Consider the following 20,967-nt stretch of genomic DNA (forward strand, 5'->3'; position numbering starts at 1 on the left):
ACAAGAGAACAGAAGTTATGTATCAGTTTCAGAACTTTTTACACTGCAGAAAGCTTCTTACATAAGTTATCATGAACATCCCTGGAATGAGATGCGCAGCATTTAGGGGGCGTTATGATTTTGCTGGAACCTCTTAGGTTCATCTTTGCCACTGTGCTAGTCTTAAATTACTTGTTTTCAGTATGCTTCAGAAACTGTTTTCTGTGACCCTTAAGCTGAGGTTTTCCTGAAGGCTTTCCTTAAAAGCAGAATTCAGTGGTAAACCAGGTGGTGACCCCCAACATGGTGCCATATCTTCTCCCCTCTTTGGACACTCCAGAACCAGAATCATTCTTCTTGTCAGAGCTCAGCACTTTATATCCCAGTCATTGTTTATCCATTTGAAAACATGTAATTGTGAAAGAACAACCTATGCAGAAAGGTTTCCAAAACACTCATTCCTTACTTTAAAAGGTACAAGAATGCGTCAGGTTGATGTGGAATACAAGGACGTCCATAGTTCCTTACTGAGAATCCAAGATCATAACTTCTGCCACACAAACCTGATTTTAACTTCTAGCTTAAGCTGTCAAATAGCTAATGGCAAAAAATTACAGTTTAGACAACCATTTCTGCCTACCTGTTGACCATCCCAAATATATCTCAAATCCTTCCCAAACAGTTCAAGTCCCTCTTCAGGTGACCTGATGTTTTGTCAACACTCACCTGAAGATTAAAAGAACTGATTTGCCCTGGTCAGTAGCCAGCTCTTTCCCTGAGGTTGCTTCCACTTGAATACAATAGCATCAATGTTCAGTGATCTTTTGTTATCTTTCAGCTAGCTGTAGGAGTAACTCCTGATACCTCCTATGTCTTGTAATGAAAACTGAGCTCTGAATACAGAGCAAACTATGGAATTCTGTGGCTGTGTAGGTGTGTTGGGGGTCCAAGAGTATGTGTATATACATATGTGTGCATCTATTATTTTCCTAATTGTAAGGAAATGTAGATAAGGGATGGTGATCTACTTTGTGTGCTAGCATGGACATATTTACATATATGCACACATATGCACATTTATCATAGATTCTCTGAAATACCAGAGTGGTTATCAGCTAAAAAGAGGTTTTCATGAAGAATGAGGTTTCTTCATGAAATATGAATAAGAGGTTTCTTTCTCCTCCAAGGGGTATAGTCATTGGAATTTAGTCATTTACATCAGTTATTAGTTCAGTCAGGTAGTTACATGTCTATCCGTCATCTGGTGTGCAAGCAAGTATTTGTATGCATAGTTATCTGACCCAAAAAATACCTTTTACATAGAACAGATCTGTAACTAAAACACAGCCTAGGTGTGTCTTGCTATCTTATTTTGTTTTCAAATCCCAGATCCTTTAAGTCGCTCAGAGAGAACTCAGGGATATAGACATATGGAACTTGGACTTTTGAAATTAAATATATAGAACCAATTATAAAAATTGGATGAAGTCAGTGGAATTATATGAAACAGCACCTAGGGAAATAAGAACCCAGGAGAACCCCCATGCCTTTACATTATTTATCCTCAAGAGTACAAATCTGTAGCATTTCAGCCAAAATCTTTCCACATTTCTTTCCCCCTCTCAGTGCAAATGTCTCAATTACTGGAAACACCCAAAAGCAATTACAAGGATTCCAATAATCTTCCCCTATTACTGTGGCTGGACTGCTAAGTATCATCAATAATGTGATTATTGTTTTGAGAAGAAATTGCTTGGGGTAGAGACACTGAAAAAAAGCTCCCAAACAAAAATCAAAACCATATTTTCAGCAACTCTAATATTATTTAGTGTCCTGATGAGTTTTGGTAGTCTTAGCAAATACCTTCCAATACAGGGGGACTAGACTGCTGATGTGTCCACAAGAAGCTTAAGCTGTAGAAAGCCCAATTGTTACCTGTTTTTAAAGCATTTCTTTTGGTTCTTAAACCCAGGCTAAAACCAAGGCACTGCCAGTGCTTCCTGATGGATGGGTTTTATCCCATCTATTTTATGTCACCCATATTTTATTTCCTGTGTTTATCTCCCATGTAAAATGAATATAACAAGATTGCAATGGACCAGATTTTAAACCATTTACTGTTAGTTGCTTCACTGGAGCTGGCCATAAATTTCTCTTCAGCCTAAGACTGCAACATCTAACCAAAGGTAGCCAAATTTACTAATGAGTTTTCTCACAAGTATTAATTGGATAAGAACCTCTAATTAATTTCAACAGCAAACATGGGTTGGGCTGCCAGTGTGCCTGTCCAGAGCTGATGCAGTGTGATATCTTTCCCTTAAATAAACACTAAGGTCTAGTGTAATATGGATCTAAAAAGTAAGATCAGGGCTATGCTTTCACAAGACATTCTAACCCAGGCTTAGTTTCCCAATAGTGCCTGAGTATATCATTTGTCTATTTATAAAGGTCTTCAGTTTGCTTGAAATCTGTATTTGGGGCTTGAGCTCTGGTATCCATCATATGCAGATATAGGCAGTCAGATATATCCATCCATAGTGCAGATATAGGCAGTCAGGTCTCAAGTTTTCTTAAGGAATGTCTCATGTTGCCAATGAATTCACACAGCAGACAGTACTGGTTGCCAGTTTTAGGTGAATGAACCGTTCCCACCTGTGCAGAGTGGCTGAATTTGTTTGGTGTGATGGAAATTTAGCAAGTTGCATAGTGTGTCTGTGGAGGTATAGCTGGAGTTCGCCATGCTTATGTCCATAGTTAGGTTCATCTCAACTAACTTATCACCATCAGTAAGTGGAAACTTGACTCAGTACCCTGAGTTAGCTTTTCAGCACTGAAGGGGATGCAGCTGCTTTGTTCATGTCTGCCTTTCCAAGCAGCAGATTTATAGGGTCTTTAGTGTTTTCCCAAGCCAGGTACTACACTATGTGAAAGAGTCCATCATTGCAACCAAGGGGAATATTCACGTTCAGAAATCTTTCCTAAAGTGCACACAGGATGGTGCTTCCATGTGCTGAAATGTATTAAGGTATTAAAGAAAAAAAAACAACAAAAAAAACCCTAAGAACTGTTGAAGGGTGAGAAGGAAAATTAGTTACCTTTGAGGTCTGCACCAACTGCTAACAGCTCCATTTCATGGCTGACTTGTACCTGTTCAAGTCAGTGGGTTTTATTAATGCATACAAGATTACAGCTACAAGAATGCTAAAGATGCAGTGTTAGCCCTGCACTGATGTATAGATTGGTTCTCCATTACGAAGAAATTAATGATTGCTTGCAAGACTGAATCCACAGCTTTGGCTTCTCACCAGCTTTTACATTTTGCAATTCTAAAGACCAGTTTGTGTGAATTTTATTGGCATTAGCATTAGAAACATGCCTGGATTTGACGTGATACCTGGAATCCAGGAATGTCATGTGACATCAAGCTAGTACCCTTCAAATGGGAGAAGAATGCTTGCTTGTCCTCTATACAAACCCATCTTTCACAGAAGGATCAAAGGTGTATCAATGACATGGTGTAATTCAGTTAAATGCAGTTCTTCATGCAGACTTTCCAGTTTCCCGACCACGTGTAGAGAGAGGTGTGTACTCAACACTCAACATCTCCTCTGCTCTTACAGCAGTTATCAACCATCTTCTCACCAATAAGGAGAATGGAAAAGTAGCTCCTGAGAATACTATTGGTTTCTGCTAGATGCAAGCGCTGTTGAGGGCTAAATTGTTGCAAGCCTGAATGAACATTAGGGGACAGTGTTGACCAGGAGTCAGCCGGTTTCTTGCTCTTCGTCCTCTCCTTTTATTTACACATTGTCTTTCCTTCTCTAAATGATAAAGCCCCAGTTGCTCTTTATGTATCTAGCTGGTGCACCAGACATTCATATTTTAATCTGGCCAAATCAATTATAAATATTACAGCCTACAATTAGCCTGGGAACTCCTGCAAAACTAATTAGTATGAGTCTTAGCAATGAATTATATCTTTCTCTTGGCTATTTTCAGCAGGAAGAAAAAAAACCAAACCAAACAAAACACAACAATCTACACTCAAAACAAGACCAAACATCTCTCAGCCATAGCAAACAGAATTCAAGGCAGTGTTTAATTATGTTCATCTTGTTCGTGAAAAGATTGGCCGTGTTGGGCTTAAAGCCAGAGCACCTGGCATTGCTTTAGGCTTAGTACACATTTTCTCAGGAGATGTTGTAAGATGTAAAAGTCTTTGGCAAAGAGTCTTTGGAAAGGGAAATCTCATGGGAGCCTACAAAGTTCATCTCGTTGTTTGCTGTGTAGCAACAAAGGAAGCGAATGCAATTGTTCTTTAAGCTGGAGTCATCTTGCATCAGTACACAGTTGATCGCCTCCCTTGGCGAAGCCAGGGACTAAGTAGAGCCTTCTCTGGCTTTTCTCAGGCAGAAGGCAAGCCAGGCTGCTGCCTGGGGAGCTCTTGAATTCCAGAGATGAAATTAGAAAGTCATTACAAGGTGTGCACCATACTTTGTAGAAAGTGAATCAAGACACAAAGGGCAGACTAAAGCCCTTCTTCATTGGCATCTTGTTGCTTTAATGTATTTCTTACAGATGTAATTACCTGAAAGCATCATAGTTGCTTCATTTATGTCCTAAAATACTTCTTTATGAAGCTATAAAAGGCAGAGTTGTACTCTGGGATAACTGCAAATGTGGCTGCTTGAGATTCGTTATAAATTCATTACAAGACTTCAGAGGAAGTGTTCCTGTGAAGCACTTTTGATGAAACATACGGATTCCTCGAAAGCAGAACTGTGCAAGACCACACAACTTTTCAGGTCCGGTGACACAGGTACAATGTTAATGTCAGTAAAAAGAAGGGCAAGACAATCCAAATTCACCACAGAGAGGGCAGCACCTCTTTAAAAGCTGCAGGACACTTTACTTAGCAGCATGCACTGTTCATGCAATTGGTAAAACTTTCCTAGAAAAAACAAGATTCTTTTCCAGAAAGCCAACCATACCCTGAGCTGCATCCAGCAGGTTGAAGGAGGTGATCCTGCACCTCTACTCTGCTCTTGTGTTGCCCCACTTGGAGTACTCTGTGCCGTTCTTTTGTCCTCAGCATAAGGACATAGAGCTGTTGGAGAAAGTCCAGAGGAGGCCATGAGGATGATCAGGGAGCTCAAGCACCTCTTATACAAAGACAGGTTGAGAAAGCTGAGGCTGGTCAGCCTGGAGAAGAGAAGCATGGAGACCTCAGAGCAGCTTCCAGTGTCTGAAGGGGCCTACAAGGATGCTTCATCAGGGACTGTAGCAGTAGGACAAGGGGTAAGTTCAGGTTACATAGAACAAAGAAGTTCTTTACTGTGAGGGTGGTGAGGTGCTGGCACAGGTTGCCCAGAGAAGTGGTAAATGCTCTGTCCCTGGCAATGTTCAAGGCCAGGTTGGACAGAGCTTTGGGCGACATGGTTTAGTATAAGGCATCCCTGCCCCTGCAGGGGGTTGGAACTGGATGATCTTAAGGTCCTTTCCAACCCAAACCATTCTGTGATTCTATGGTACCCCTTCTGCTGAGGTGATAGCTGTGGTCAGGGAACTTGCTGGAGTCTCCAGTTCCTGCTTGACTGGAAAAAAAGTGCACCCTTCTTTTAGGTGAATGCTGTAATTGCTGAGAACTTGGCTGGTTTAGGTCGGACATAAATCTTTTTTCTGTTTTCTCAGAGGGAAATGTCTGATATCTTGAAAATTTTCAAGAAAGCCATTTCCTGCCTTCTTTACTCTGTGAACTGTATCAGAGACATGTTTGGCTCATCATACATAGCCACATCCCCTGCCTTGGGCAGTTTCCAACGGATTGGGACATATCATGATGTAAAGAAGATTTAAGGAAAGGAGAAAATAGGGTTACTGACAGGGGGATTATGCAGCTACTGGGATATTTTTCACTGCAGAGAGATGTTTGCTTTCTTCACAGGGTGTCATTGGTATGCCCATGACCAGCAGTGGTCCCCAGACTTAGCTTTTTCCTCTTTTTTGTATGAAGAATTCAACCACTCACTCCCCATTTCACTCTCACAAAACTGCAGCAAATTTCACAGGAGTGAGAGGAGCAACATGAAAATAAAGTAAATGCTCCGCTTCCTCCCCTAACACACTGCAACTGTGAGGCCTGTCAAGTGAAGGTCAAGCAGCAGCCCTGAACAATAGTCACAGATTCCCTAAGAGGGACAGTTGTCAGCGCCTTTTCTTTCCAGCTGAAAAAATAAAACCCATTGTATTTTGAGCCAGTCAGTAGAATACAGAGGGTGAGTGACCTGCTACACAAGCAAAGTGTGAGTGGAAAACCTCAAGAACTTACTTAGGAAATGTTTAGTTTTATTCCACGCTTTGGAAGCAAATGCACGAGTGAAGGATTATGTATGGAGGAGAGGTGGATCACCAGCCGTCCTCATGTACACCATGTAGCTATAGCCTATTAACCACCACTGTAGGCTCTTATGTGCAGCTCAGTGGGGCAGCTGGCTTGCGGGGTTTCTATCCAGCTGTGACCTAACAAGTAGGTTGACTTAAAAGAGGGGTTTGCATGAGGTACCTGAAATAAGTATCTTCCAGTCATACCGGAAAGCTTCAGTTATTCTGATGTATAAGGATGGACTGGGCTCCCTTCTGATTCTCTCAAGTCAGAAAAACCTCCAGAATTATTTTGAAGAGTACCAAAGCTTGCTTGCTTTCCAAAAGCAAGCAAACAAGCACACCCACATAGAAAAGGAGAACTAATTAAGATCAAGTCATATCTCAATAAATATGCAAATTAAAAATCAAAACAAAGAAATTCTATTTATCACATCGTAAAGTTGCAAATTGCTGTTGTGGCTTCCCTGTGCTGGAATAGATGAGGTCTATGAGGCTGTAGGTTTTGAATTAGTAGAGCAACCAACATGTGTACATGTTTTATTGTGGTAGCTGGGGGACTGTTGGCTCGAGATATATCACCAGCCTTCCCTCCCCCTCTTCTGTACTGCGTTCACATTCATGGTATCATAGATTGTATTTGTCTTGGAGTTCTCTAATGTAATGTCATTGGTTTTCCTCATTGTTTACTTTCTGTAAGACAACATCATTATTCTTTGATAAATCTGTTTTGTGTCCCCCGGGTTCTTTTCTTTTTGGTTTCTTTATTTTCTGGTTTTTGGAGACTTAGAGGGGTTCTTTTGCAGTTTTTAAAAACCAGATTAAAAAAAAAGCAAACAAAAACACCAAGAACCTGCCCCAACAAAAAAGCCCACGGCACTCTGTTGGAAAAGAAAGCAAGCGCAATCTCCGCAGTGACATGCAATAGTCCAGATGTTGGCATTTCTGCTTATTGCCATGTTTCACCATTTGCATTCTTTCCTAAAGGAGCTGGTAAAAACCAGCTGATGGGGAGAAGCAGCATGTGATGACTTCGGCAGTATTAGCAGCACTAGCTGGCTCCTTCTCATGCCATGTGCTGCCACTACTCCTCTTTCAGAAGAACCTCTAAAATGATGGTTTAAACTAGCCCTTTTGTCTTGCTTTGCCCTGGGTTTTAAATCTTCCTGCAGCAGAAAGTGTATTATTGGGATGGAAATTTCCGTATAGTACAGACCTAACTGGTTTGTGGAGTTTGGTAGTGTGATACAGAGCCTTTCACCAGTGTGGTTACAGCCTGTGTTGGCAGTGGCAGGAAATTGGTTCCATCTATTTCCTGTTTGATAGCTCATGATGTGATTTGTGGTGGTGGTGTTGATCCCGTGGGGTCCAAATTGGAGAAACCACTACTAAGGTCAGTGCTAATTGACTTGCTTGTTCACTGTCACAGCAAAGGGCAGAACAAAGTAGGAAAAAAGTATTTTTTCCTGACCTCTAAACATGCTGTAGGCACAGCCTCACTTGTGGGGAACCTCTCTCTGCAGTCTATCTGTCCAAGTATTGAGTTGTCACAGTCTTGGTGGTTTGTGTACTATGGGTGTAAGCAGTAAGGAAGAGCTTTTGAAGTCCATCATGAAGGTTTTATGCATAAATACTTTCGTCCTAAGGACAGTCTCTTCAGGCTTCAATGTAAAGAAACGGCAGGTTTGTATGTTTTTATTTTTCATTCTCTGTTGTCTTCCACATTTCCCTTCCATTGTAAAGTGCTTTGTGCTAGGAGCTGTTTCACCCTTTTTGTCAGAAATCCATTCCTAAAATCATTGAAGTTATCAAAACATTCAGAAGGTCCTCTGTCATTGGGTTTCATTAAATAATGATAGGGAATTGTTCTTCTAAATTGGGATCCTGTTCATGCAATGCTTGACCTTCAGTTCCTAGGCTGAAAACTGGATCGTTCCATCTGTAAAGTATCAGTGAGCTGGCTGGCAGCTGTGCTCCATCCCAATGGCATTAGCAGCTCTTCCCAAACATACAAGTGCAATATTGAAAGTAGCTATGCTTTGGTTCTTTTTGACTGCAAAGCTACAGGAGCAGAGCTTATAAATGAGAAATCTAGTTCCCCTGAGTTTAGTCAGCTTTCAACATTATCATAGGTACTTGTTATCTTTGTAATTCAGGCCATGCCTGCATATGAAAAACTAAGAAAATATCAAGCCCTCTTGAGCAGAGACCACTGCTTGCTGCTGTTTGTGCTGGGAGGATTGTCCTGGTTTGTTTTGTTTCATGTCACATAACCAATTTCAGGATGAGTTCTTCCTGACCCAGATTTCTGAGCAGACTGAAGTACAGCCAGAAACTGTAAAAGTGCATAATTATTCTTTTATTTATTTTTAAGCTGTACAGCTCTATTAAGCTTTCAGAGAATCCTTTATACCCAGCCTTTGAAGTAAACTAAGCCAGAGATCAGCCAGAGAAGAAGTGGGTTGACGCTGCTTGTTTCTGCTCGCAGGGTAGTCTGTATACAGTTAAGATATGGAGTCTCAAAGCTAGGAAAAGCTTTTGCCTTATTTTATTTGGAGTGCAGAAGACAGAAGGGATCAATACATCCAGAGACAATACTTTACACCTTTGGTATGTTCTCAAACCTCAGATCTTGGCACTGCTGCAAAACAGCTGAGAGCTGGAAGATTATTCTGGTTACTGACATGTAAATGAGCAGACCACACATTAAAGCTGTGTATGCTCCATCTGCCAAGCCGTTCATTCTTCCCAACTTGGGACAAATTACAAACTGGCCCAGAGGTGGAAGATTATTATTCCTTTCCCAGTCCCCCAAAGCAATACATTCCCCTGCTTTGATTCTGATTGAAAACATTGACCTGGAGGGGAAAAACACACTATCTGTCCTCCTGATTCATCCGGACTCTGACCCAGGCAGCACTGAAACCACAGGCTTCTTCCTGGGCTCAGAAAAATTATGCAGCTGCCCTCCTGGGCTAAGGCCAAATGGGAACAAGGCAGCCAGGCAGGAGAAAGACCCTGTCCCCCAGAGCCATCTAGTCTAGCAGTTACATTTCTACCTTAAATATTGCATTGCTGATGTAATACAGAATATGTTGGAAGTGGACATGTAAAGAAAGCCTATGACCATTCCTGTGAGCAAACGGCAGGAGGCTGTGGTGGTGTAACCTGCCCTCTGAGAGCTAGACAACGTGACAGGCACATCCATTTAGAGTCTCAGCCGTTCAGATTTGGGTCTTGCCCAGGAAGTCGTGCTGTCAAAGCCTTTCCGTGCTCCTTCTAAAACACACCAGTCCTGGTATTCCTGCCCTCCTTGGAGCCAATGTGCTCGAAGACCCCAAAGCCTCCAGTTTTTGTTTGTGCTGCCTCTTGTTAGCAGTGCTCTGAGCTTGCACAGAACAGGAGGAAAAGATGCCAAAGCACTTCAACCACCTGGATTAATTAGGTCTTACACTAAATGTGGAACTACAATGAGGTGGGTGATGATTAAACCAGCAACCTTCTGCAAAACGAATACCTCCTCTTCTACTATATTTCAGCTTCTATAACCTTGTAAGTGCCTCAAGGCAAGAACGGTGTTGTCTGTATATCAAGCATTCTGTTTCTGTATAAGCAATAACAATAATAGTGATAACAATCATAATGTGTTTCTCCTGTGAGGTAGGTAAGGATCACTCTTCATTTTACAGGTGGTGAAACAGACACAAAGACATACAAAATCTTGTTTGGTGCCATCTCATATCTTATTAACAGAGCCAGGATTGAACCCAGGAAACACATTTCCCTGTTATTTGCTCTTACCCCTAGAGAACAAACCCTCTTTTGATGACGTCCAGTCTCTCTTGTGATTTTTTCTGCAGAAGCTGCAGCAACAGCAGCCAAGAGATTGATGATGAACCTCCTTGTGTGGAAGAAATCGATTATAATGCCGACAGCTGCTCTGATGGTGAAGAGGACTTCTCAGAGCTAGACCAAGAGATCCAGGAGTACCTCTCGTGGGTGGAAGGAAAGACAGAAGATGATGAAGTGACCATGGGACAGACTTGCAGCTCCAAGGCTCTGAGGCAGCTCTATGTTTCCAACCAACCAGCAACCAACAATACAGGTCTCCCTCTGCATTCAGCAGCACTTGGGGTGTACAGCGGGTTCGAGAGCAGTCCTGTGTGAACAAGACTTTGACTTGCAGAGCATTAAGCAAATGGGTTACTGCTTGTGTTTGGCTGTTTTCCAGCTTCAGTGCTCCCCCCACGTGTGTTGCTCCAGTTCTGAACAGAAAATTGACTGTATGTTTGTGTAATTTGTATGCATATTTTGAGAATATACATATACTGAGAATGACTCCTTATGCTTCGTACACAAGGCAGAGTGAGGGGCCACTGGCCCCAGTGGTACTATGTGAGAACACCACTCATTCCTAAATATAACCCCCAGTTTCCCAGCTGCCTCTAGTGTGGGGTTTCATACAGATTGACCTGAGACTAAGGAAAATAGTCTCATTTGTCTAGATTAGGCTTTGATTATGGGAAGCATCCTTTGCCTGGAAGAGAGGCAGTTACAAATGCCTTTGGCCGGAGGTCTCCATTGCCATTCATTTCTCTTGATGTATAGAGCATGTATCTGATTTCTGTCTGGTCACCATTTTTGCAGTGTGTTCAGCAGGTTGGGCCAGGCTGTGCATGTGTCTGAGCTGGTCCTGTCTAAGCAACAGTAGGAAATCCAATGTGCCACAGTAAGGAAAGCACCAGGGACAATGCAGAGTGGTCCTCTGGAAACCTGGGCTAAATTCACCTCTTTGCTGCACTGGAATAAACTAGTCCAGCATAACCTCAGTTGAGTCACTTCATGCTTGAACTGATGGGCCCAAGTGTAGGATTTATTTCACAGATGCTGTGAAATTTTATTTTCTCTGTGAGACATCCTTCCAGCTAAAAGACTACAGATATAGCCGTTCATCCTGGGGAACTGGAGCTACTATTTAAAGTTATTGGGAGGGAGAGGGATTTGGTGCATTTTAAGGAGAAAAACGTGCTCTTGAGGTAGCCAGAGGTCCCCCAATATTCTGTCAATCAATGACTGACAGTGGCAATACCCGAAAGTGAATTTAGCCCAAGCATCAGTCCAGTGACTGATTATTATTATTTGTTAGCTTTAATATACCACTAAAGAAACCTAGATCATGGAACAGGACCCTGTTGTGCCAGACAGTAATACAGTAGAAGACATTGCAGGTAGGTTATATATAGGACATGTGCACCAGTGACTTTTATAATGGAGTCAGAAGAGCTGCTCCTTCGATCCCCAAACACAAACAAATAGATTTCTCCTAAAATTACCTGCAAACACAGATCCTGATTCCTGAGAATCCAACACAGACTGAGAACCCACGTGGATGCCCGATTTCCCTAATGCATGAAGCCCACGTCACTGCATCTTAGCCCTCATAGTGCCTGAACTTCTCATGTGTCCCAGACTCTGCTGTTGCCAATGGGGAATTGCCCTGAACCCAAATGGAACTCATTGCACCATGTAAGAGGCTCCCAGCTTTATCTCTACTTTATGAGGCTCAAGGAGAAGGATTAAAGAGTAGCGTGTTGTAGCATTAGAGCCCATAAGACTTCCATTACCAGTGATTACTGCTATTAATATTGATATTAATATTAATATTGTGACTAAACGCACCATGTCATCCTCTCATTTTTGTGCTGTTTGTGGAGAGAATGCCTGGTGCAGAATGAGGTTTCCTCTGATGCATTTCTGAACACCTTTCCCTAGACTACCTAGACATATTTTCCAGCAGTAGCTTGCTCTTTGGAGAAATAGCTTCTTCCTGTCCTGCTGGGTTTTCAGTATCCAGGTGTTTTACAGTCTTCGTGAGCACGTAAGAGTTCTCTGTGTCTCTAGCTCTCTCTTTATGATGCTGTTCAAAAGACAGGCATCTTGGGTCCTTAGAAGCTGAGCTTCTTAGACCAAACTAATTCATTAGGTATGGTGTGTGTCTCTGTACAGATGTCCTGTTCTGCTTGCTTTAGTGTGCAGCTTGTTGCACACAATACCAAATTTTCATAAAAGATTGGCTCACAGGAGTGGACACAAAACAGGGTTCCCATTATAATAGTTTGTATAACATGCTTAAAAGCTTAGAAATAAAAACCTATATTTGTGCATATTTCACTTCTAAACCCAACATTCATATGTATGACAAGAAACTCACACTGTACTGGTTCTGTACTGCAACATGCACAGGACGTTCTGTAAGATCTTCAGCAATCAGCACATCCCCAGGACACAGGGCAAAAGGTACCATTGTACATTGGTGTGTCTGTACATGCCCGTGTATACATCCAGAGCTGCTTTTCTCTCACATGTTCTGTTCCAAGGCCCTGCCACAATATCTGAGCAATGCTTCCTGGGGCTTGCCAATGGTACATCCTGTTGCAAAGGGAAAAGTGATCTTAATTCAGCATTTTTCTTAACGAGACACCAATATTTTAGCTATAAATACTATAGGCCAGCCTCAGCCTTCTAGCTGTTTCATTCTGAATTTCTTAAGCCAGGAAGAAGTTCAGTGGAAAAACTGTGCCCTAGTTGTGATTCACTGAATCGATAGACTATTGGAGAGTTGCCTTAATATAATAAAAGCAGAGATGTAGCTTCTGTGCGTGCTTGGAGCCAAATGTATATGAGCAGTACCACTGTTTCACAGACCCCTGTGCTGGGAAATGTGGGAGGTAGAGAGATGGCAAAGGCCCCGAGGGTGTTTTCAGTGTCCAGGATCCAAGTGCAGCAGCCAACCTGGAAGCAAAATGTCCATTCACATCATCCATACCTTTATAAATGCTGCTGTGCAATATGAAAAGTCTGGCCAAGTCTTCTACCTGGCAGCTTCCCATGTTAGTGCCAAACAACTTGTCAGCAAGTGGTGAGGATGCTGCAGATGCCAATGGCCAGGCAAACCCCCAGCCCAAGGATGCTCAGCCTGCCGATGAGCAGGTGGGAACAGAGGATGCCTCCTTTCTTCCAGGAACTTCTTCTTTTGACAGACCTCTAGAGGTCAGGAGAGGCCCTCCACTGTGCGCTGCGCTCACCATGCTATTAAAATTCTCCCTGAGTCATGGTAATTAAGCAGAACTAGGCTCTGCACAGAGGAACGGAAGTGCATTGACTTTAATAAAACAGAGTGTAAAACAACTTTAGATTAACTCCAGCCTTGTTTATTCTTGCACACTTGTAATTCTGGTTTGGTATTTCCCCAGTGAATGAAGCCGTTGTCCCCTGCGCTGAGGCAACATCACCTCACTTCAGCCTGCTAAGTGCCGAGCAGCGAGGCCACTGCCTCTTCTTGCTTTCGCTAGCTAATCCCAAAGAATTTGGAAACAGCCGATGGAGAAAGGGAGGGGGGAGAGGGAGGTTGCCCTGCTCCCTACTGTGGCCATTCCTCAAGAGTCAGCAAGGCTGTCAGGTTGAGACATAAGCCAAATAATTCCATAATGGCCAGAAGAGACGGTGTCCTAGAGGCACTCACATAGTGCCTGCTGCTAAAGCAGTTTTGGGCTCCTGCCAGGCACATTAGCTTTTTTTACTGATGCCTTTTGTCTCACTGACTCTCTTAGTGCTCTGAATAGCTCAGCTCTCCTTCCTCCCCCTCTGGCTTACATGACATGGGTAGAAGATGCAGTGCTGCACAGCCTTCACACTGCACCCTCTGTCTCAGCCTCTTGCTGCTTTCAAGCCTGCCCTGGCTACAATAGTCCTTTCCTGTCAGAGAGGATCCTAAGGATGCTTTGCCAGTGTCTAGTGAAATACATGTGTGTATAAACCTCTGGGCTAAAAATAAAGAATTAAACAATAAAAATAATCAAGTCAGCAAACTCAAGGAAGAACAAAATCTAATTAGTTTTATCTGCTGTTCGTTATGAGGCTGTCAGAGTGCTCTATCCCCTGGTTTTACAGCATTCTGGAAAATAACAGTGATAATAATAATAAACAACCGTGCCCTGGGTTGTTTTCTAAGCAAGCAGGAAGCAGATTAAGGAGGGGAGAAGGCAGCAGCCCCTGTCCTCCACTGCTTCTCTCCTCCTGCCAGAAAGCAGAGATGCAGGTGATAGCATTATCTCCTGTCTAATCTGTCCTTGGACAAGATCCACTGTCCATCACTTAGAGACACAAAGCATGAGTGGGAGACTGTTTGGCAGCCAATTCGGGGCACTCAGATTGTATTTCTTGCTCTGCCACTGATCTCTGTGTTGTTCAAGTTGTTCATCTTCAGCTTGGATGTGAGGTATAAACAAGGCTTTGATTCCTCATGGTGTGAGTGAAAGTAGGTGTGTGTTTTGTGGGGAAGAAGGGGAAGATATGAGGTTGTAAAACTACCCAGGTGTTTGTTCTGTACTGGTTTCAGCTGATGCCAGTTGAGAAGGCAGCTGGAATTACTCTGTGCAGGAGCACAGTGGTAGTTGCCATCACTACTTTCCACTTCAGTGACGTGCCGTGACTGTGATTGTTAGGCCAGACTCTTAAAATTATCCAGCTCTTTAAGCTCTGCTGGATAAGTTTAGAAGCCTCTCCTGCCCTATGGTCTAGTCCTCACAGTGTGGAAATTTTTACACCTGTATTTGGGAGAGCAGGATTTAACCCTGTGTTTGAAAACTCTTGTATGGTTTTCCAGGCAGAGGGCTGGACACAGGGCTCCAGCTGGAGATAATATGCAAAAGCTTGGAGAACTAAACATCCTGTGCATGTAATCGCATCAGGAAAAGATGAAGGAGAGGCTAAAGAAAGAAGAAATAGATGAGAAGAGAGGAAGGAGGGGACTTAGCGCAGGGAGAGGGACGAAGTGAGCAGACAGGAATAGGAGTAGGGGGCACTTAGGGGAGACACAGGCAGTGAAATGGGAGAATTGTTCCTATTTGTGCATCCTCTTCCGTCCCCAGATAATGTGTCAGTATTAGCTCTACCAAGAAACAACCCTCTCTACTGTAGAATAAATCTGCCACTGTATTCCCCCCTCCATAAGCAGCAGCCAAGTCTGTATCCTCAGCGCTGCACTGTGTGTTCAGTGCTGTGTTTTGTGAGTGCTTTTCATGATGGTTAAGCCTGTGTAATTTCTGGACTTAGGTTTACTCTCCAGGGACACACATCCTTAGGTTCTGGAAGATCCATGGCATATTCTTGTTGATGCAGCAGTTTGTGGCTGCTTTCCTCTTCTTTTCTTTGCTCTGCTTCTTTTATTTCACTTTTAAAAACTGGAAGGGAGAGAAATGAGGGAGTTGAACAAGAGGGAAAGAGGTAGAGAAAAAGAAAGAAGAAGGCAGAAAGAAGCGCCTTGCTATCAGTCTAGCAAGATCTCCAGCAAGATGGTGAGGCAGCTATTTGGCATCAGGAGCTTTTTTAGCCTTTGATTAAGCTGCTTATAGCTCATTCAGGGATCAGCAAGAGGGGGAGGCAGATATACCACTAAAAACAATCATCCATTGGATGTCCTGGCAATAACTCCAATCCCAGTAAAGTACCATAGCCTTTGGCTAACTGAGTGCTGGGCACTGAGGGCTGGCTCCTCACCAGCTGATGTAATTGCAATCACAACCCTATTTCTTGCCCCCTTGTTCCTGAATGCCTGACTGAAGGCTTTTCCTGAACAGTTTCCAGTGTATGCTCTGGCAGCTCATGCACAGATCTGCCAGGGTTTCCTGCCTTTGCCTTAGCATTTCTATAAAACAATTATTTAGCTTTTCTGTGCTTGTTTCCCCATCTATGAAGTGGGAATGAAGTGGGGCTATTAATATTTATGTTCAGTGAAAGAGGTCACAATGGGGCTTAAATCACCAGTATTTACAACACAATTTGATATCCTTAGAGAAGGCAAACGGGAGGGATTAATCGCTGCTTCCATCACATATCTGCCATCTCTGGAATAAAAGTACTGCCCATCACTTACTCCATTGCTAACTCCTTTGAAGGGGCAGTTTTGTTTCCTTTAGTCTCTGTGGAATGTGGAACGGGTGAGCCAGGCAAATCCTCAAGGTGAAAGCATGGACAGTGTCGACAAAAAGGCTTTGGATTTTTTGACAGCCCAGGGGTCTTCCAAGAACCGAGCAGCGTGCTGGTTAGTGGGCTGGGAAAATGGGAAATTTAATAGAGGTGAAAATGAGACACTTGGGAGAACAACGGAGCAGTCTGGTAAACATCTGAAATGTCTCTGCCCAAGTGCTAGGAGTATAAGGGCTAAACAGGAAGAATATAAAGCCTTAGTACATATACCAAGCTATGAGTTAATCGGCTTCCCAGACACATGGAAAAGAGAAAGTAGGAACAGCAGAAGAAGGATTAATTGGCTGTGAAACATCAGGGAATTGGTAGATTGGGTCAAGGAAAGAGGAATACAGGCCAGCAAGCACTGATTTAGAGATTAGAGCAGAGGTGCAGTGACAAGATCTCCTCAGGCAGGGAGAATAGAAGAAAAGGGAAACATTAGAAGTGTGTGAGGACTTCATTAATGCCTTGAAATGAGAAATTACTGGTTTTAAAAAGTTGAAGCAGCAGCAGATGACTGAGAATGAGAACAGAATGATACCAAAGCATGTGTGGATGAAATCCTGAAGGTCCTGGCGCAGAACAAGCTAGAGGTGACTTAGGAACACACAAGGGAAGAGAAAGAAATCCTATAAATACGCTAGAAGGAATGAAAGGATGCGCTCTGTACCACAGAAGGAGAGCACATGCAGAGAGTTGGAATTGTCATTGGCTTTTTAACTCCGCTTATCACCAAAACAGTTGCTACTAGATATACATATGTAACAGAAGTCGTACTGATTCGGGGTTGGGAATAGGCCAGAGCAAAGGGGTGTAGATTAAAGAATCCTTACATTGAGTAAGTGAATTCAAACTGCTGGACCTGAGGGAATTCCCCCGCAGGTTGTCCAAGGAAAGAAGTCTGTGAACAGTTAGGAATGGACCTCAGGAGCTTCTCCTATATTGAGAAGCTTCTGCAGACTAGAGAAGGACAAACAGGGTGCTTGTTTGTAAAGATGGCAAAAAGGAAGAGCCAGGAAATTTAAATCAGGCAGCTGAGCTGAGTGACTGCAGAGAATCCTTGACAAATTGTGAAACAAACAATTCATTAGCAACTATAGGATAAGAAGGTGGTAAAAGACAATCAACATGGATTTGTCAAGCTGATCCAATTCCCTTCTTTTATTGGGTAATTGGCTTAGAGGATAAGGCAGAAGTAACATATGTCTTTGCTTTAGGAAAGCTTTCAATACTTTCTAGCATTATATTTTCATAAGGAACTAAACAAATGTAGTTTATATGAAATCGTTTTAAGGTAGGTGCATGATAGCTGAGAAATTACTTATGAAAGCTAGGTTTCATCTCCACGAACGTTAGCCTTCTAGAAGGTAGGTGTCTATCTAAATCATTCTGTACAGAATAAATGTAAAGAAACAGGCACCTCCAGAGGATCTGCATCTTCTCCTAAGATCCAAGGAAAAGATCTTTTGTTGAGATATTTCCTTGCCTTATTAATGAAGCTAAACAACCTGTTCAGACAGCACACCCAGCTTTAAACCCACCCCAAGAAGGTGTCCCTCAGTTACACTTGCAGGGCATTATTTTGCTTAAGTAACTTGGACAATGCCATGGTGATCCCGGGTGCTACATCCCAGGTGAAACTGGGATCAGAACGCACACTCTCACTGATGGCTGGTGCCCAGGTAGATGCCAAAAGCCCTGGAGCAGGGTGCATACACTCAAGCCACTATGCCAGATGGCCTGACTGCGCTCAGTTGTGAGAGCTGCTTTGTACTTTTTAGCTTTACTGATGCGGAGAGAACATTTTGAACTGTCTAAGCCTAAATAACCTTGTATCATTGGCACATGAACAGCAGCAGCACGCTGTTGGAACATAAAAACAGGAGGGAAAGAGCAGTGGAATTAAATAAGAATTTAAATCTTCAGGTTCACAACTCAGAGCGAGAGGTTTGAGCTATGTTATTTCCAGGAATTGGTTGAGTCATCTTTGAGAATAATGGATAAGATTAATTCCTTCGTGACTACGGCTGAATAAATTATTGCCAATAATTTTATTTATGATTTGACCAATGCTATCTTCTTTTTTTCTATTGTGTATGATGCAGGGACATTAGCTGTATTCTGGGGGTGTGTGCCAAGTGTGCAGCGCCAGTCCTTGGCATCTAGCAGTCAATTTATTCCGTAAAAACAATTTTCAGTGAGATTAACCCAAGAGCAACTGAATGCAGGATCTGATCTGTCATATTCATGATTCATTTTTCACCTCATCAAGTAGGAAGAGAGGAGGTAGAGAGAAAGTTATTTAGCTCTTCACAACAAACCCTTGTCTTCAAAATCTGAGCTGCCACAGAGCTGTAAGCTATGGCCCACAGAGGGACATGACAAACGTTGCTTGGCAACTCCATGCCATCAATGGGAAGTGCTCATTGGGCTGAGCATCACAAAGGGACCAAGAGGGAAAGTGAGACAGTGGTACATTGGGATGCTCCTCCTGCCTGGCCCTGTTAGACATTGCTCATGCCCCGGTAATGGGTGTAGATGCAGGCCAAAAAAGACTTTCCTCTTGGGTGGCAGAGTAATTGCAGGTCATAAATGGGGAAGTGTCCCCTGCCTGCTTCCCAGGAACAAAGGGACTCTGTATCTATTAATATCCTGAAGGTCACTGAATTCTTCCCAGTGTACCTAGCTGTGAGCAAAACCTAAATGTCTCAGAGGCACTGCTGCTTGGTTAAACACCTTCAGGGATACAGAAAAAGGCCGTTACTCTTTGCAGCATCACAAAACTACCTTGCCATCTTGTCACAATAACAAGCTTTGGGCTAGTGGTGGTGTAGCCTTGAAAGCCTGAGGATGCCAAAGACACCAGTTGTTGGAATGCAGAGTTTTCAGGCACAGTATTCCTTTATCAAGTTTTGTCACTATTGCAGGATTATAAGTTAATTGAAAAAAGATTGACCTCACAGAGGAAACCCTATGTGGCTGCATGCTGCCACACCTCACCAAACTCCCAGCTATCTTCAGCAGCTAACAACTCCAGAATACACCTCTGTGTGCCTACACAGAGAGCACTGTTAGGTTTATCTGGCCCAATGCTGGCATAAGAATCAAGAGATACTTGGCAAACTTCACAAGGAGTTTAGCTGACTCTAGTTTGGGGTGCAAAAGAATATTCTGTTTGAAGGTAGAAGTTCTGCTTCCCATGGTATAACTCTGGGGAGAGCAAAGTGCTCATTTTTGTCTGACTTCATGCAGCATTAGACTGGACTGGCCATTTCTTCTTAGCGAGCCCTAAAGTTCTGGAGCAAGAAAGGATGTTTGTACAGAGCTGGCTCTTCCTATTTACCCACAATTGCAGCAATCCTTTATGGAAAGTGCCCATGCTGTAGTCACACTGCCGGTGTTACCAAAAATCACTGCATGCTTTTAGAAGTCCTGAACAACCTGTGAGGAGAATACATGTGAAATATCCCCTATGGTTCTTCATTAGAGTGGCAGAATGTCTCGGGTGTTTGCAAGTAAAATAAGCTAACAGTTTCTAACATATATTAAAAATTGGATTTCTTCTTTTTCAAGCTGTTTTCTGCATCTTATCACCTGCAGGAATATACCTCTTTTTTCAAGGGGTGCTTACATTACGGGTTACATCTCTTCTACCCAAATGTGATGTCTCCTCATTGCCTTCCTCCCTAAACACAAGCCTTGGTAGGTTGAGAAGTTTAATCCAGGTGTGACTGCTTCTGGCCTTCATTTTTATGTGCCATATGGAATTGCAGGATCACAAGCTACTGCTGCTTGTGGCTGCATGAGGCTTCTGACTACAAATAAGTACACCACCTTTTGTCTTCCTTTTATGTAAACAGGCAGAGGGTTTCATTAATTCTCTTATCTTTTTCTGTTGTTTTTTTGGTTTGTTTTGGTTTTCAATTGAGGCTTTGCCTTTGTAAACCCTTTTCCTTTTTTTCAGAGTCTCTTACACTAATTGAAACAATTACAGGTTGTTTCCTGAGGACAGGTTATTCATCCTGTGACACACTCAGCCTTATTCTGATCTTCTTCAGTCAGGTTTTGTGCTGCCCAAATTCTTCTTCCTTTTCCCCTTCCTTCACAAACACGTGCTGGGGAACAAAGACCCCAACACGCGTATGCTTTGATCTCCATCCAAGAACCTTCCTGTGAAGACCACTTGCCCCACTGGCTGCAGGTGGGCATTTGATCCTTCCTCAGCAGGGGAGAGAAGGACTTCTTCACTACGTAGAGGGGAGAGATTAGAGACAAGCATCTTTCTTTGGCTTTTAAGGAGGTCACAACCTCTCTAGTTCTTTCATACACACGTATAAATTTATATGTCTGAGTCACTCTATGTATCTATAGTCTTGACATCTCCACTTGATCTACTGAGGTAGGTGCCACTCTCCACCCCAGTACCCTGTGATTACCTACCTGCTGCCTTCTGGTGCTGATTCAGTTGGCTTTGGTTTTCAAGCTAACGTCCTACATGCAGTATTCATACAGAGACCAGCTAGAGGAAACTGAGATTTAGATTTCAGTCATGTTCCTAGTTCCTTTGGTTTCCTGTAG

At 42.9% G+C, this 20,967-nt stretch overlaps 1 protein-coding gene and 1 long non-coding RNA gene across 3 annotated transcripts in view; one reads left to right on the forward strand and one right to left on the reverse strand.

Annotated features, from left to right (window-relative positions):
- AGBL1 (AGBL carboxypeptidase 1) overlaps nucleotides 1-10,801 on the forward strand; it is a 284,698-nt gene extending 273,897 nt beyond the window's left edge. Inside the window, exon 22 of one of the 2 annotated variants that reach the window (XM_057422024.1) lies at nucleotides 10,221-10,401. In XM_057422024.1, coding sequence (XP_057278007.1) covers nucleotides 10,221-10,250 — 30 coding nt within the window. In that variant the 3' untranslated portion in view covers nucleotides 10,251-10,401. Of the gene's footprint in view, nucleotides 1-10,220 lie in introns of both variants that reach the window. The other variant, XM_057421936.1, reaches the window with a different exon arrangement.
- Nucleotides 1-20,967, reverse strand: part of LOC130606099 (uncharacterized) — a 38,298-nt gene that overhangs the window by 15,126 nt on the left and 2,205 nt on the right. The window lies entirely within an intron of this gene.

Source organism: Pezoporus wallicus, unplaced genomic scaffold (assembly GCF_028554395.1).
Source record: "Pezoporus wallicus isolate ANWC-B61680 ecotype Strahan unplaced genomic scaffold, APGP_CSIRO_Pwel_v1 contig_3952, whole genome shotgun sequence".
NCBI classification, from domain to species: Eukaryota; Metazoa; Chordata; class Aves; order Psittaciformes; family Psittacidae; genus Pezoporus; species Pezoporus wallicus.